The 17,275-nt window shown below is 37.7% G+C and overlaps 1 protein-coding gene across 3 annotated transcripts in view; it reads right to left on the bottom strand.

The window, feature by feature from the left end:
- The window catches only part of NUBPL (NUBP iron-sulfur cluster assembly factor, mitochondrial), an 80,097-nt gene that overhangs the window by 16,728 nt on the left and 46,094 nt on the right, over positions 1–17,275 (bottom strand). For all 3 annotated transcript variants that reach the window (XR_010743893.1, XR_010743892.1, XM_066322136.1), the window contains 2 exons: positions 11,668–11,761; positions 708–793 (listed from right to left, as the gene is read on the bottom strand). Coding sequence is in view for 1 of the 3 variants with exons in the window: in XM_066322136.1 (XP_066178233.1) it covers positions 708–793; positions 11,668–11,761 (180 nt within the window). In the remaining 2 variants the exon portion in view is untranslated. The remainder of the gene's footprint in view (positions 1–707; positions 794–11,667; positions 11,762–17,275) is intronic.

The raw sequence follows: 17,275 nt of genomic DNA on the forward strand, positions 1-17,275 counted from the left end.
ACCGCCCATTTCGAAGCGAAAATGAATCTCTACATAAACATATTCTAGAGTACTACATCCAGTTACTTAGCAACTTGTAGCACCCAGAGAAAATAGCAAGTCAAGGATGTTAGCCTGTTTAATATCTTCTCCTAATTGTGGATATTCTTAAATTTCTCATTTCTCAAACAAGTGAGCTAAGATATAAGCTACAAACATCATGGAAAACAATGATTAGACAGCTCTCTACTTATCACAATAGTTACAGAGCCCTTCAAATGGAAAAGTAACTAGATAGATGCAGATTTCCACTAAAATTGGAGTTCGCTTCTTAAAAAAAACTAATAAATGCTTTTTCTACATTTCAAAAAAAATTAAGCCCCAACACAGATGATGCTGAAGAGGACACGTAATGAGGACACACAGTATAACTGAAAGGCATGCATTACCTCATAAGATTTTCCATTCAGCAATCTGATCCATTCCACATGATTCAACAAACAGATTTCAAACAAATCATTTATTATTATGGCCTCAGCCCAAGAAAATTCTCTCTTTTCTGTTTAACCAAGTCCCTGATACAGACAGAAGATGGATTCTAAGCCTTTTAACAAGAATTTATTAAATTCAAGTGATTTCTGAATGTTCACCTATTGCTGCATGTGGAAATTTTTTTTTACATTTTGGATAAAGAAAAATCTACTGTTATTTTTCATGTAGAGACTTACAGGGACATGGACTTTTCTAAACATTTCAGCTCCTTTGCGAGCATCCAATAAAGCCACATCTTGTGGAGTAGAGACAATCACAGCTCCTGGGGAAAGAAAACATGAAGTCCCATTCAAATGTGTATTATTAATTATTCTGCTGAGTGTTTTAAATATTTAGTACCTGCTACTAAATTCTAAGTAGTCACACATTTATATGCTTTCAAGGAATAAAATTATGCCAGGTTTTGTATTATGCAATGATCAAAATAAAAGATATGGTATGAAGTGATAAAAATATTTTAGATACTTTCACCATAACCTTTTCTATGTAGAAATCATTTACACTTTTTAAATGAGAAAAAATATCTAGTATCATACTACCATCCACATGCTGACAGACTGCAGAGGTGGCACTCAGGGAATATCTACACAGTAACAGTCCCATGCCATAATTATATTTGAAAGCTTTTCATTTAACAATAAACCTTGCTCTAAAAATCTGCCTGTAATCAGACTGCTGTTCTCTGAACCTGCTACACTTTCTTGAACCATGTCACACCAGACACCAGTGCACTTGAATGAACGATAGCACAGAGGAAAAGGCCAACTGATGCACACTTGTACTAGGTTTGAATAAAGTGCTGCTCCCTGTTCAGACATGGCTCCAGGTTACCTGATAATTAGTACTCCTGAGAGTTATTAAGCATACAAAACAGCCAGGGCTCCTTGTCAAAGTTAGATTCTAAAGTAAAGCAAGCCTACAGGTTACTATTCCATACTGTTATTGCTTCTTGATTAATACAGCATGAAAAACCAACACAGATATCAGAATATTCCACATCACTCCACAAAGAGCATCTTTTTCCAAACGCTCAGGGGTTTCAAATCTTATTTCCTCAAAACTTGCAACAAAAAACTGTTCATACATGTCCCCATTCTCTAAAAATATAATGTACAAGGGAGCATTACTGGTCAATTGATTAGCTTTGCTTTCCCATAGACTAGTGTCAAAAGTCTCTATTACGAAAAGATGTCTGTGGAGTGACATTATGCCAACCACACACAAGAAATTTATGTCAAACTTCACACTAACAGCAATTACAACAGAGAGTTCTAGATGCTGGGGACAGTTTCCTACTTGGCCTGCAGTTCCCAATCCTCAGGGCATATCAGTGATTGATGGAGAGATGGGAAAGCTGATTCATGATCAGAATTTGATTTATATACCATTTTAGTAAGGTTAATAATTTCTACATTTCTAATTTCTAATAATTTACAATAATTAGGTTAAAAGATGATACAAGCAACTTGCAACATCTTTATTGTAGGGGGTTGATTGAATCTTTTCCCTTAAGCAGGTTTAATCCCATCTTCTCATAAGCTCAAAGTTCTGTTTGTCCTTGCCACGGCATCCTAGCCACCAGACTAGTTATACTAATTAAGTCTGTCTTACTCTTGGTCTTGTGTATTCCCACAAGGGCTCATGGCAAAGAAAGAGGTGGGGAGATCTCCAGAGGCACACAGGGACCAGAGCACCAGAAGCCCTGGCATGCTGAGAGCATCCCTGGCTGTGGCAGCACTGGAACAGGAGCCCTGCCCCTTGCAGCATCCTCCTGCTGACAGCCAGCCGTTTCCAAACACCGCCCCACAGCGTGTCTGAATGTTTTCAGCCAGCACTCTTAACCACTAATTTGTGAAAGAAAAATACAATCTGGCACCTCACTCCTGAAAAGCTGCCAATCTCTGCCTTACACAGTATTAGACACAAGTCCAAGAACTGAACGGCACATGTAATGTACCATGAAAAGGCAATTTTCCTATTTGCTAAGAACTCTGGCATCCAAATAATTTGCTGGTATTCCCAAACCAACCTGTCTCCAATGGCATCACAAGGAAAAACGTGTAAGCCAGATTTCAGTTTCACTGAAATCACCTTAGCTCCTCATTTCTCCAAACACATTACTTTATAAGCAGCATTTGAAATGTAGGGTCAATTCCACAAAATGAATGCACCTTTCCCTAAAAGTACCGACCACAAGTAAATAATTTAGACTCAGTGTTCTTGAGATTTTCACATATTTGTAAAACAGAAATCTTTCAATACTTGAAAAAAATGCTTACTACTTGCTTTCTTTCCAAGAAAAATCGGAAAGATGTGCCTTGTGTGTACACACACTTTTATTCACACTCTTCTCTGAAGATGCTGGCTCAGCATTCCCTGGATCTTCACATAGAACCTAAAATGCAGTCAACAAGACTGAAGTCTATGTTTTCTGGTTCATTATTAATTGTTTTAAGAATCTAACAACTGGCATGGCATGAAGGACAGACTATGCACAACAAAAACACCCACTAGAACCACAAGCAGCTTAACAAAGAATTCTTACTAACATTCTCATCCAAAGGGAAAAAAATAAAAAAGTCAAAAACATCCAATGGCACATTACAGAGTTTGGGCTGCCACAAGCACCAACTGCCTGTAGAAAAAAACCCCCACTGGCTCCTGAAATACATGAGCTAGAATTATGCTCGTGGACAAATTCCATGGCTTCTTCCATAGAATGAAAGCCAACATGCTCAAGAAGCTGCTGTTGAGGGTGTAACAGCTGTTTCTCTCCAATTTTCCTTTTTACTCTGAGCTAGTTACAGGCAAAATTTATTCACAGCCAGCTTGTACTGACTTACACCAACACCCCCATAAAACAAGCATCTTCTCTCTTTCTTTGGTACATCTGCTAGTCCAACAAACCCAACCTGAAGTTCAAGAATTCAAAGTATTTGCAGCATTATTTCCTTTATTACCACCCAAATATGGCAAATGAGACTTTCCACACGGTTCCCCTCCCTGAATAAGTTTGCATCTATTTAATTCAGAAAATGACTGAAATAGCAAGCAAGAAGGATTGCAGCCTACACTCTCCTTGCTGTCTTGACTCTACACAGTTAATGGGAATATCAAACAGCAAACAGCTATTTTGATCAATAAAGTAACAATGGAATTCATGCACACAGTACATCCCTTGAAGGAATACATGCAATTTTTACACAAGTGTCTGAATGAGACAAACTGAGGCTGACAAATTGAACAGAGAAACTGCAGAAATTGTAATGCTATCACATTGCACACTGAAACATATTAAAAAATCTGTGTTTGCGGTTGTGTGCAGAAAAATACTTTCTGTGCCTTGAGCATACTAAGGATACCCAAGCAGAACACATTCATGTTTCACTGACTTACTCCTCATTCCATTTTTTTCTTTTAATTTCATTGTATTTCCTTTGACAAAAAGCTGGTGCATGTTCACCAAATCACACAGAATCTGTGAATGGGTCAGGCTGGAAGGCACCACTGCAGGTCACCCAGCCCCATCTCCCTGCTCAGGCAGAGTCCCTTAGAATATGTTACTAAGCATTCTGACCAGATGACTCGTGAGTACTTTCAGTGATGGAGACTTTACAACCTCTCTGGGCAGCCTGTTCCAGTTTTTATGCACTGCACATTAAAAAAGTTCCTACTTATGTTCAGGTGGAATTTCCTGTACATCAGTTTCTGCCCACTGTCTCTTCCTACTGCCCAGTACCAGCAAGAAGAGTCCAGATCCTTTTTGACACTCTCCCTTCAGATACTTACATACATTGATAAGATCCCCTCTCAGGCTTTTCTTTTCTTCTCTTTAAACAGCCCCCAGTACCTCTTCAGTGACATGCTGCCATCCCCTGCTCTTCTTGGCCAGTCCACCTACAGGAGCTCCATGACTCTTTTGCACTGAGGGATCCAGAACTGGACTCAGCACTCCAAGCAAGATTGTATTAGTAAAAAGGAAGTTAACTGTGTTTTCAATCCTTAGGACACATCATATTTATAACTAAAAATACCTTGTAACACTGATGCTGGCTTTTCTGCTTTAACCCCAGGTCCTTAATCCTCAGTAAAATAAAGATGTGCCTACACAGCAGATTGGTACCTTTCTGATGACTGGTGCTCAGGAAATTACAAGCACTGAAACAGCCTATAATTTCTGTGTTTAGAAAATACCACCTATATCCACTGCATCATTAAGGCTTGCATTAGATGCTTGGAGTTACAAAGCATAAGGTGAAATGTAGCTATAGGTAATTTGTACCCAAGAAAATACACGGAGCTCTAAAAAGCAGCTGATGAGCAGCACCATAAAACCTCTACCTTAGGATGAAAAGGATGCCCCTAATATATAATTTTTCCCCTCTAGTGTCTTCACAGACAGATTTCAGAATCAGACTACGTGTCTCTCATCCAAGACAGATGATTAAGGATCCCACCACACACAAGTATCAGACCATATCTTGCATCAGCCTCTTAGCAAACAGCACCACCTCAAAGATGGTGAAGTATAACTGACCAGAGAGACTGACCCATGGGGCTCTGGAGGATAAAGACACAGAACAATCATATCTGCTGGCTGACAGGCACTGAACACTCTTGGCAAGGAACCACATTCAGGCCTCAGTACAGCTGTAGATGGCCTGATCTGACCACACCACTCATGCACTTCTTGTAGTTTTCACTACCTTTTCTGCAGCATTAAATTCAAACTTCTGGGTGATGTCTTCCAGTCACAAATAGCCTGATTAACCTGACTCTTCTCTACCATGGAGCTCTTCAGATCCCCTCTGACCTTCTGTTAAATTCACCCCTTCATAGATAAAATTTTCCTACAATTACTGATACATCTTTGCACTTGAAGACCTTGCAGAAAAAGGTCTTGCAGGAACAAAGACTTCTGTCTTTGCTGTAATTTCAATTGGCAAACAATTAGAGATAATCTAACATTAGAAAATGGTTCATCTTCTTGAATAAACCCTATAAAGAAATCCCTTTAGCTTTTGTGTGTGGCATCTCATCACAAACAGCATCTTAAAAGAACCATGAGTGTGATTTTGCATTACAGAATCCTCACTTCAACCTCATAATATAGCTCAGAACTGTCCCAGAGGCTGGATCCTGGCTGCATCACACCTCCAGCCTGGCTTGCTACCTCCTTCTTGGAGGAGTTATTGAACAACTGCTCAACATCCTCCATCTGCCCAAGAACAGGTAATAAGACATCAGGACACTGCCAAATGGCCCACATGAAAAGAGAACAGAAATCTTACAGCAGTATTCCTCATGCTCAGTGGAACAACTGAGCAGAGAAGTACCACATGCTGGATAAAGCTGTCACCCTAAAGCTAAACAGCCCTCCTCTATACTGATCAGTAAGTATTATAACATCCATTTCACACCAGATCACGTGGGGAAAGATGTGGAATGACAACTCTCACAGTGCTAAAACGCTTGGGTTTGGTTGTGGCAAACTGAACACATATGTCACTCTAATGCAATTTACAATGGAGAATTTATCTAGCCAAGAGAAAACACTGCAAACATTCACAACAACATCTGTGAACAAGCGCTATCTGCAAAGTACAGGCCTAAACAAAAAGCTAACCCCTCACAGGCACTGCCATTCCACACTCTTTCTTGGCTATCTGAATTAGCATTTTTCTGCTCAACTCTATTCCACCTCCTGCTTTGAAGGGCATTTGCCAATCATGTCTAGATTATTATGAGAATTGTACTAAGGAAGAGGAAAGTCCAAATAGTCTCTTTGACAAATGAATATTACTTTTTTTTTTAAATGAGAGGTCCTAATCCAAAGAGGAGAACTGGGTAAAAGAGTAATTCTACTGCAGGTAAAATACAAGAGTGAGATTACTTGAAAATCAGCTCCCCAAACCATTTTTTTGTTTACTTTTTCCCCCTGAAAGTGAGGATGTTAAGGAGCAGATTTGAACACCTACTTTTTTCAGAAGAAATACCTAGAGGAGAAAATGCAGTACCATTTTTCATTAATTTCTCAGCTTTGGCAATCACCAGCTGAACACTGGGCTGGTTTGTCCTTCCTATTCAGAATAATTGGTCTAAGAACTAAGCAGTTAATCTAGTATTTAGTGTTCACTTAGCCACTGTTGCCAGATCTCAGACAGCCCAGTCTGCAAAGCCTTTATCCTTCACAATTTTTTCCTGAATACCTGGAAACTATTTTTCAGAAACAATACAATTTAAAGAACTTGCACTGAATACACTATCAAAACAGCTTCAACAGGTAATGTGTGTTAAATCAAACTCCACAAGCCAAGAATGAAATTTAAATTTATATTGAAAGTGTGAGGTATTAATGTATAAACTCATACTATATTTTGGTCTTTAAATTAAGTCTACAGAGTCTGAGTCTGACAATTCATAATGAAGTACCAGAAGTGCCCAAAACTAAGATAACCTTGACAATAATTTGCATTTGTCAATTACATTTATTTTGACAACAGAAGCAGACTATTTCAACATGCAAAGAACTGTTTTAAAATCCTCACTGGTGCGACTCTGGATCTTTTTCTGGTTTTCAACCTATCCTAAACCCACTTGCCTTTCCCTTAAGCTATCTAAAACATCAAAATACAGCATGAACTGAAGAGGAAACCTACATCAAAATCTGGTATTAAAAATATTTGCCATTCAGAATTCAATCAAGTAAAATTGACTATTACCCAAATGGCTCCCATAAAGCAGCTTCAAAAATTTACTGCAGAAACTAATTATGTACCTTCAGCAGAGAAGAAAGAGAGCTCCAATAGTGAGAAAAACATTGTATTTTACTGTTAAACCAAAAGGAAAGATCAGATGCCTTGACTCCGTGGTGTGCACCAAAGTAAAAGACATGTAACAGGAGTAAAGAAACATGTATACAAAGAGCAATGACAGAATACAGATACACTACTTAAACTGCATGCTACATGCAATTTGTACTGCAGCACTGGTTTTTGATCATTTCTCTTCAGAAAAGACAAGAGAACAGCACCATACCTACTCAGCTTTCAATTTCAGATAGCTTAACAAGTCACAACTCTTACACAAGTCACAATTCTTTTCCATGCTAAACCATGCACAGTTTTATAACACATTAATAATGTTTTTTAAAAGCTGATTTGGAATTCTCCATTTACTTTGTTTAATGTTCATTTCTGAAGAGGGAACTCCCTGTTCTTGTATATTACTATTTATTGAGCCAAGATCTGGTTCTGGTCAGTCCCACACACTGCTATAAAACAGCTGTGCACAAGGCTACACCCCAGTCTGTGAGACACTGCCACCAATATGAGTAAATAATTTAGTTTGCAAGTTTGGTGTGTCATGTGACAAAGAACTTCAAAATTCCAAATGTCTTCAGGTTGGTGGCGTCCCTTTACTTTTTCCTATTCAATTTGAATAAAAATAAGATTTTTAATGTTTAACCAGCAGAGACAAAAATAAGCTTTTTGGTTTTATTTTAAGTAATCTATCAAAATACTGCTGCCAAAAGAAATCCTAATAATTACAATTCTTTGAAAATTAATATTTGAATGAACAAAAAATCCTTTAATAAGCATTTCAGTCCTACCTGAAAAAGGCATTCAAGAGATAATTAGGACATATATATTGCTGAAAGATGCAAACATTCAGAAAAATTATACCATTTATAAGATAAGGCAATTAAAAAATGGTAGGAACTCTATGTTATGTTGATTTTAAATCTGAGAGGTGACGAAAGTAATTTCCTGTATGACTAGCAATGGCAATGCTCCTGCTTTTATAGGACTTGAGAAAAAAATAGTACTCACTTTGCTTATATTACCTAATTGCCTTTCTGAGTCCTGTTAACAACCTTTTTAAAGTTTATTATTACAAAGATTATAATCTGTGCTTTGTATGGGGGGAAAAAAGTTACTTTCAGAAGATGAGAAAATTAGGAGCACTGAAATAAAACCTGAAGCCTTTTACCTTTCCATCTCCTTTACAGACACAGTCAGTTGAATACTCATTACTGTAATTATTAAAGGATTCTCACTAAGATGTGAAATTATTTGTTAGTCTCAGCCAGCTTCCCACTGGAATACTGCTAATGGTTTTCACTGCTATGGCAGCTCAATATCCAAATGAAAGGGTGATGTGACAAATTCCAGCAAACAGAACAATTCCAGTATCAACCTGGAGCTGGTTCTGCCAGCTGAGACAGGATCAGTCTTTGGTGCTGTCAAGCTGTCACACTTCACTACCACTGACTTCACCTAAAGGTTAATAAGGAGAGGGCAGCAGACAGCCCAGTTTAATGGTCAGCCCACACAATGCAGCTTCCCCACGAGGCAGAAACGCTCGTGCAGGGCTCTGAGACCGCCTCTGGAGCAGAGATGCTCTTTGCTGCTTCCCACACAGCCCTCACACTCCAAAGGGAGAGAATAATCAACTTTCCCACTCTTTAGGGAGGCTAATTATCCATCTCCAATAATATTTATTAAATTTATGGCTCCTTTAGCTAAAATGATCAAACAAATCCACAGAGTTAGATTTCTCAATTTAGCAACTAGGTAATGCAAAGGAATCACAAACCTTATATTTAATAATATCATTAGTTCATACTATACTTGATAGCAAATATCATAACATCATGTGAAACCCTCTGTTTTTTGTTTAAAATGCTTAAAAACATTTGTTTAAAATGCTGGAAAATGTGTAAGGATGTTTCTAACTTTTCAAAGCATGCATGCTCAATACATGTTAAAGAACCCATTCCTGAAAGATTTGTTCATGCAAAAGATGGAACAGAAGAATAAAGCAGAAGTAAGGAAGTAGAACTCAACACAAGTTAATTAACAACAGAATGAACGAAGCTATTTTCTCCAGACCCTGGATTTCTATTTGGAGATCAAACTTGCATCTGAAGAAAGCAGGGGTGTTTATGCAGAAATAGGCACCACATTTTCAAGCTATCATAACATTCCTCATCTATGAGTTTGTTGAAGGATGACTGCAACATGAGCAAAGTTACAGATGATTATGCTAAATAAGATGTGCTTTCCTTGTATGCTAAGACTAATAAAACCAGAAGTCACAGTTTCCTTTTCCACCTTCTTTTAAAGAAGGAAAAGCACCCACACAAAACTGCTGCTACAGCCAAGGTTTTGTGAGGCTGGCAGTCTCTTCACTGATTACTGGAATTATAAGACATATCTTGTGTTGCTTTTACACCCATTAGGAATCCTCTAGTTCCCTTTTGACTCAAGAAAGCTACTGGACCTGTGATACAGCAGAAGAAATCAGTCTTGTAAAATTAAAACCCAATACTATTTTACATATCTTATCAATGCCTCTCTTAGGCTCAAGATGTTGCAAAACTACAGCTCTTCATGCCCCATCTGGGCAAACCCACCACAAACAAAACATCATTACCAGTGCTCTTCCTCCCACCCACAGAGAATTCTGTAAGTGGCTGGCACTAACATGTGTGTGTGTTTTATACATTTATTTAGAGGAAAAATAAAAATATGCTACACTCTCTATCCCGAGGAAGCCACAGATTAATAATGAGGGAATCATAATGCAAATACGGTATCTCACATATGCATGAACGCAAATCAAAGAACAACTTTCATGCAAATTAGATAATGCACTTTAAATCTACCAAATTAAGATAAGTATGTTGTCTCTGAGGAAAAACAGAGAAATTATTCCACTAATACCATGACCGTTCAAAGCATCTTCAAAGGATAAAGAAACAAGAAGAAAACCAGAGAGGGAACAGAGTTGCACAACACCAAATACTTTCTGTACCAAAGTAAAAGACAACAGAGTGCTTAGAAAATACAAATGGCAAATGAAGATGGAGTTCCCACACCAACAGAATTCTGTACACCGCTCCAAAAATATGATCTTTAAAATCTGTAACATTCTCTTCCACAGCCCTGAAAGGAACCAAATTGAAGAAAAGGAAAGGAGGAAGGAGTTCAAGCTGTAATACACAAAAATACGTCCTTCCAGTGATGGTGAAAAATAGCCACAATAAACACGTGAGAAACCTCTACCTAAATCACAAATTCACCAAGCCAGTAAGAACACAGGGAATTACGTATCTTAACCCTCCTTGTCTGCAGTGTTTGTCTTCATCTAAAGCACAATGCATTATGCTTTTTTAAACTACAAGAGTCAACCTCAGCACAGTCAACAAAACCAGCTAATGGCAAATACAAATGTAAAGTGATGCTATCAGTCCTAATTTTATGAAGTTAGGATTGATGAAAAAATGAGCTGAATTGAACAACTGTAGGAATAAAGTGAAGCCATTTCAGAATTCAAATAAAAATCAGACAGTAGCAAAATTTAGAAGGCATACAGGATCAAAGTAATTTCCATCACCTCTCTGTCCCAGATGACCCAGTGCACCATCATAACCACTCACAACCCTGAAAGCAGGGCAGAGTTCTGTGAGGAAAGGGCACAAGAATCTCTTGAAAATGAAGAGTCTAATGACCTTTTCTATGTTAAATCAGGACATTTAGGTGCACTGAGGTAAACACAAATTATCAATACCCATTGTATTTTAAAAAGCCTCTAATGAAGCCACAAGCCTTTAACTGCATAATTTTACTGCCCTTGTGTACATTACTCTATTAAATTCTACCTTACCAAAAACTGCTGTGCCAGTCACATTTCACCTCATTTCTTAAAACCCTGAGAGTTAAAGGTCTTCCTGCTTTGCTACTGACACATGCAACACACTAGGCACTGTATCTAAGAAAATGGGTATGAATCACTACTTTATTTTATTCTCTTTACTATGTAGTAGGTGCAGAGAAAGAAATTTTCTACTACAAAACTTAGTTTTTGGAAAGACTGTCTTTCCTGCAGGAGTTAGTTGACTTCTCCACCTCTTCAAAACTTACCTTAAAAGAAAGTCACACAGTTGTAATGCTAGCACGTTAAAAATCACTGATAATGTTTCCAACACCACACAACTGATAAAACAGTTTCTTAGCATGCTGGAAAGAAGAATAAAAGTAATTCTTGCTCGGTGTTTTAAAGTAAGATTTTTCTAAAGCCATCAAACTTAATTAACTACAAATCTCTGAAACGGTCAAGCAATACACATACCTGCAATTGGAATATTCTGTGAGACTGACAGCTGTACATCTCCAGTCCCAGGGGGCATGTCAATGACTAAATAGTCCAGCTGACCCCAGTCCACCTAGAAGACAACAATACAAATACATGTGTAGATTGAAATGTTTTTATGTAGGGCACTTTGTGTTTCAGTGCAGTCCCCCTTTCCTGTCATGTAAACAAGTGAAACAAGGACATTTAAAAGAATAATACTGAGATGTCCTCTTAGTCACACTTTCAGCATAGGATCAAAACATTATTTTCCTGAGACACAATCTTTGCTGATCACTCAAAACTATGAGTGCAACTTTATTATTAACTTCACTGGCATAATTATTATTTAATCCCCCCCCCAAATTAGCAATAACTTAAGATGTTCACTTTGCAGCTGCTTAATCATGGGTTAGAAGCAAATGTTAAGTTAAACTCAGCCTAAAAACAAGGGGTTTGTGCAACAAATATCAGTTAGGAGTTATTGCCATTAATTTAAGACTACTTTCCTACTTATCACTTGTTGAAACTACATGGTTTACTACATACATATTTTGCCTATTTTTTTTTTTTTCTGTTTTGTTGTTATGAAGTTAGAGCTGTCAGTATTGGAAAAAGAGGTGTCGGGCAAAAAGAAAAATAAAAAACCAGAACACCCCAGATTTGTTAAATTAAAATCACCAGGTATAATTCTACAGTGACACTATTAACATCCCAAAATTAAAAAGTTTAACAGTTGCTAGACATCAAATGAGAGCACCTATTAAAGATATTAGACTCCATTACGAGAATGCTGTGATTGCTCACATTTTTTTACTGGGACAGACTTTCCAGGAGTGCCAAAAACCTCTCCCTAGAGCATGATACACCGAGATAAATATTTTCTTAATGAGAACAGAAATTACCATGGGCCTACCCTATATAATGGACAGCCTACCTATACTTGATCTAAACACTTCCCAACAGATATAATGCAATTATAAGTGTTTAGATCAAGTATAGGTATTTTCTGATTCATACAACATATGCAAAATACAACGGTAGGTGCTGCTTTAAAACAGGAAAATGCCAAACTACAACACTGTATTTTATACATTTCATCAAGCATCATTTTAACAGCAAAAAAATAATCAACACTTTGCCAGTTCCCTAGTTATTGTCATGGAATACTAGACCCTGTCAGGGCAACACTCATTCATTTTCATTCAGTTCTTGTATGGATGATGATCTTCTAGGGAAGCACGTGAAATTCCCATCATTAAGCCACTATGCACTACAGGGAGAAATGGAATTTTTCAAGGCACGCTAAGGAAGATTTCAGAGCACTTACGAGAGAACAGGGATGAGAAAGGTTAGCTGAAAATTCTGATTTTAGGAGTCTAAATTAAGGACTCTCAGGCACACCTCCCTTTTCTTGTTTTCTATACAGAGGCTGCAGGAACACTAAACCATGCCTAAGTAGCTAAAAAGGAAATGGCACTTATGTTAACAACAGCAAAGGCTGCACTTTTTCCACGCTGGATATTGATCTATGTAGTCTAATATCCACATAGTCTAATGTCATTTTGTCAAAAAAACGACACACCTCTAGCAGACTTCTAAATCAATTACCATTCATAATCATACTGAGACCATATAACTCCCCAAAAATATCTATGTATATGTGCAAAATATACATACTGAAACAATCATGGGTAGAGAAGCTGTTCTATCTGGAAAAAAATCCGGTTTGTACTTTACTTTTCTTAACTAATCTTGCTTAGTTATTTACCAGATAATTTCCAGTGCTGATGAATGTCTCCTTGTCCAACAAAAACTACTTTGCTCACATAAAGGCATGAACTTCAAATTTCTGTGTTTCTTAATTAAAAATCAACCATTATAAAGGTGACAAATGGAAATTATATAGGTGTGGTAGTTACAAGATAAAGCCACATTCCTTGAAGACTTGCAACTAAACACACAGATCTTATGTAAGTAACATGCACAAATCTCAATATGCAAAATCTGCATCTTTCATAATAATGAAAACCATTTTGAGATGCTAGGTAGATATAGGCAGTTTTAGTTTTTAAAAAGGATTAATGGATTAATTCAAAATACCTCTCCCCTCCCACATCTTCAAGAAGCCTGATTCTGGCACCTTTTGTTAAGTCCATCTATATATACAACAGATATAATTCCAGCAATCATATTCACTTTCCTTAAACGCTTCTACAAAATAGAATTAATAAACTGTTTTTGTTGCTTTCTGCCTTGCAGCAAGATGCAGTCTGGAACACATTTAGGAGTGGCATACCATTACTATCATTCTAACACAGTTTCTAATCGCTTTGTCTGCCAAAAACACTTGCTTCTTGGATATATTCTTGGGGAAAAAAGAATTTGGATATTTAGTAGTTTTCAGCCCTTTTCTCCAGGAGCTCAAATTCAAGTCCTTTTAGGTACAGCACTGCCTTGTGGAGTAGTACAAAATAATCCGAATCCCACCCTTATCAGAGGGTAACTGGAATGAAAAATATTTTCTCCTCAAGCTAAAAGCTGTCTGGTTTTGCACAACTTTAAGCTAGCTTCTCCTGTGAAACAAAGTGACCTTCTGGGCTTCACCTAGAGTTTTTCTTTTCAGCCTTATCCAGTGTTTTGCTCCTCCAACCTCTTCAAGCACTAGTCTCCTTCTCCAAATTCCATGAGCTCATCCAGTGTCCAAAGCATCGCAGTTGTGCAACACAACTGGAGGTGACTGCAAACACCAGCAGCTCAAAGCCTTTCCAAGACATTCAGATTTGCAGGCTAGGCAAAGTTCTGCTCAAGAAGTTACTTCCAAAAGTTACCTCATATAGGAGTAGGGGAGAAAGGGGATAGAAACCAGAAGGCACCAGAGCTTTCTGCCTCAAGCTTCCCTGGGCAGCAACCCCATAACATCCAACAAGCATCTCCTGGATTGTCCTAACAATAATTTTAATAAAGTTATAAATCTTTGAAAACTGAAGTTAATAAGGGAGTCTTAAGCACATGGTGAATCTCATTGCTAGGCAACAGGAAAAATACTCTGTTAACACATAGTGTAATTAAATTATAACGCTTTATTTATTTTATGGCAGTGTAAACATCTTATCTCTTATTTTCTTCAAATTCATGGATTGAAAAGAAAAAGAAATGAGCTGCCCATCAAATTAAGTGTACTCTGTTTCAATACTTATGAGTTTGAGCACAGAAAAATGGAGAAGTGACACCATTGCAGCAGCAGTGGAGAGGACATCTTGCCACTGCACAGAGTAAGGAGGAAGACAGGCTTTTGTCCCACAAGTTCAGGAAAAGCCATTGGAAAGATGCCAAGGTCCCTAAGCACAGACTATGTAAGAGAACTACCCTCAACAAACCTCTCTGAGCCATGCCACTGCTGGTGCTGCTGAAAGTCAGGGGGGAAATTAGATTGGAAAACCATTCCTAACTGAAACTAACCTTGTTTTTTATTTTAAATGTAGTCACGTAACTGTCCCCAAAATTTCCTTTTCCTCTTTTTCACTCATCATTCAAGGCAAGAAGGGAGAGCTGCACCAAAACGATACAGCTGTAATTTCTGGCAAGAACTGAGCTGGTCTATTTGCCCTGTAGTGAGCAGTAGTGTCTAGACACAGAGGTTTGCCCAGACTTGGGTTGGGGAACACTGCCTGCAGCCCCATTTCTCACTGCAGATTCCTCTTTCTTGCTTCTCTTCTGCAAGGATTGGGTAACGCTCAGCTGCTCCTCCATCACCCTCCCACAGGAGTACAGCAGCGTGTAGATCTTTTATTAAACCCATTATTGAATGTAATTTGGATAATTTGTTATAGAAATGTAAACTTTATTTAACCGGAGAAGAAATTCCAGGTCTGTTACTAAACCGCAGCGTAACAGAAAGCAAGAGGAGAAAGATATCTTTAATTAAAGTTAGAACTGGAACATAAAATCCGGGGTGGCTTTTTGAAATCTACTATTGCCATTAATTCAACATTATTAAAATGGAACACATAATCAGGCTCTGATATAAAACATTAATTTGAATGCAAATCCTGTTTATATGCAACAATGTACCAAATCAGGACCACTGTCCTCATGTTCTCAATGAGTTCCAAGAAGTGTGTCTGTATGCAAATGTGGTTTCACACAAGAAAATGAGCTCAGATTAACAGCACATTTGCAAGCAATAGGCAGACAGGGCTACAAAAGCCTGCCTTGTAGCATCTGAAATCTGTCAGCACCTTTGCATGTACAGAGGTGTTAATGTCTTTGCCCCTCTAATGTATACAGTGTGTAAAACATTTCAAAGCATAGAAATGTAATTGCATTTTCCTTAAGCACAGCATTCATCTTTTTTTAAAAAGGTTTAACTTGACATTTATTGTTAAGCAAAGTAATTAAGTGCCATGTGCTTCTGTGTATTTTCCCTTGCTCAGAAACCCCACAAAAGCTTCTATGTAAATTACTTGAATCAATCATTCTGTTTATGTGACAATCCATAATCAAAATACCAGATATGCATTTTGAGTAGGGGTTCTAAATAGCGAGTTAAACCCAAGGTAGAACACAGAGATATAGATGACATTTCTGCTGAGGAATGAAGCCTGAGCATCCTCTCTGCATGAGGCAGAAATGATAGAGCATTAGAATAGAAGAGGGATTGCTACTCTGAAGTAATCCTCATGTTGGGTTGTTTGGTAAATAACAGAAGGTATTATTTATTTGTGCTTAATAAGAGGAATACACGCAGAGTTACAATCAAGCACTAAGCAGGTGCAGACTTGGCAGCACCAGCCAAACTCTGAACACCAGCATTGGAAAGCCAGCAAGAGCTACTCTGCAGGCAGCTTCAGCTCTCTTCCTGCCAGATCCATCCTCCTCTCCTAAATACTTGGTAGGTATGTTAATGAATTAATACAGGCAAAGAGCTGAACAAAGTGAAGGTAAGAAATGGTGTTCCTCAATGAAGATTTATATACCTATTCACATGTACTTATGTGTTAAGATAAGATACACGCATTTAAAATTAAAACCATGTATTTTAAGATAAAACAGGTATTTCAAAATAATTCCTTGAAGAATTGCTTACAAGATGTTGCTTAGATACACAAAGACATTAGGAACAAGTAAACAGTTTCACAAGGTAAGCAAACAGATAATTTAGGAACAGTATAATGAAACATGGCATTTTAATCTAATTTTTTAATGTACTTTCAGAAGTATCTGCTAAAGAAAGGAGACATTCCCAAGACATAAACCAGAAGATTTTTTAGTCCCAATGGAAACTTTCTATTTGCTAGTATCATAACAGGATATGCCACAGCACTTAACACAACTCGACACTTTCTGAACAAACACAACTGCCCCTTTGATTTGTCCTCTGATGCTTAACCAGTCTCAAAGCCTTGCAACGTAACACCATTAAAAACAGCTGCACTGCAACAGTTCAAATTCCCGCCAAGGTATTTATGAGCAGTCTGCTCTGCCAAGTTCAAAAAGAAACTGAGGTGAAGCATAAGAAGAGTTTGTTACAAAGACATTCACAAGGAGGAGGAAATTCTCCTAGTCTTTCTCCACATAGGTGAAGAGAAACTTCTAGAAATAAGTG

Source organism: Sylvia atricapilla, chromosome 6, assembly GCF_009819655.1.
Source record: "Sylvia atricapilla isolate bSylAtr1 chromosome 6, bSylAtr1.pri, whole genome shotgun sequence".
In the NCBI taxonomy this organism is placed as follows: domain Eukaryota; kingdom Metazoa; phylum Chordata; class Aves; order Passeriformes; family Sylviidae; genus Sylvia; species Sylvia atricapilla.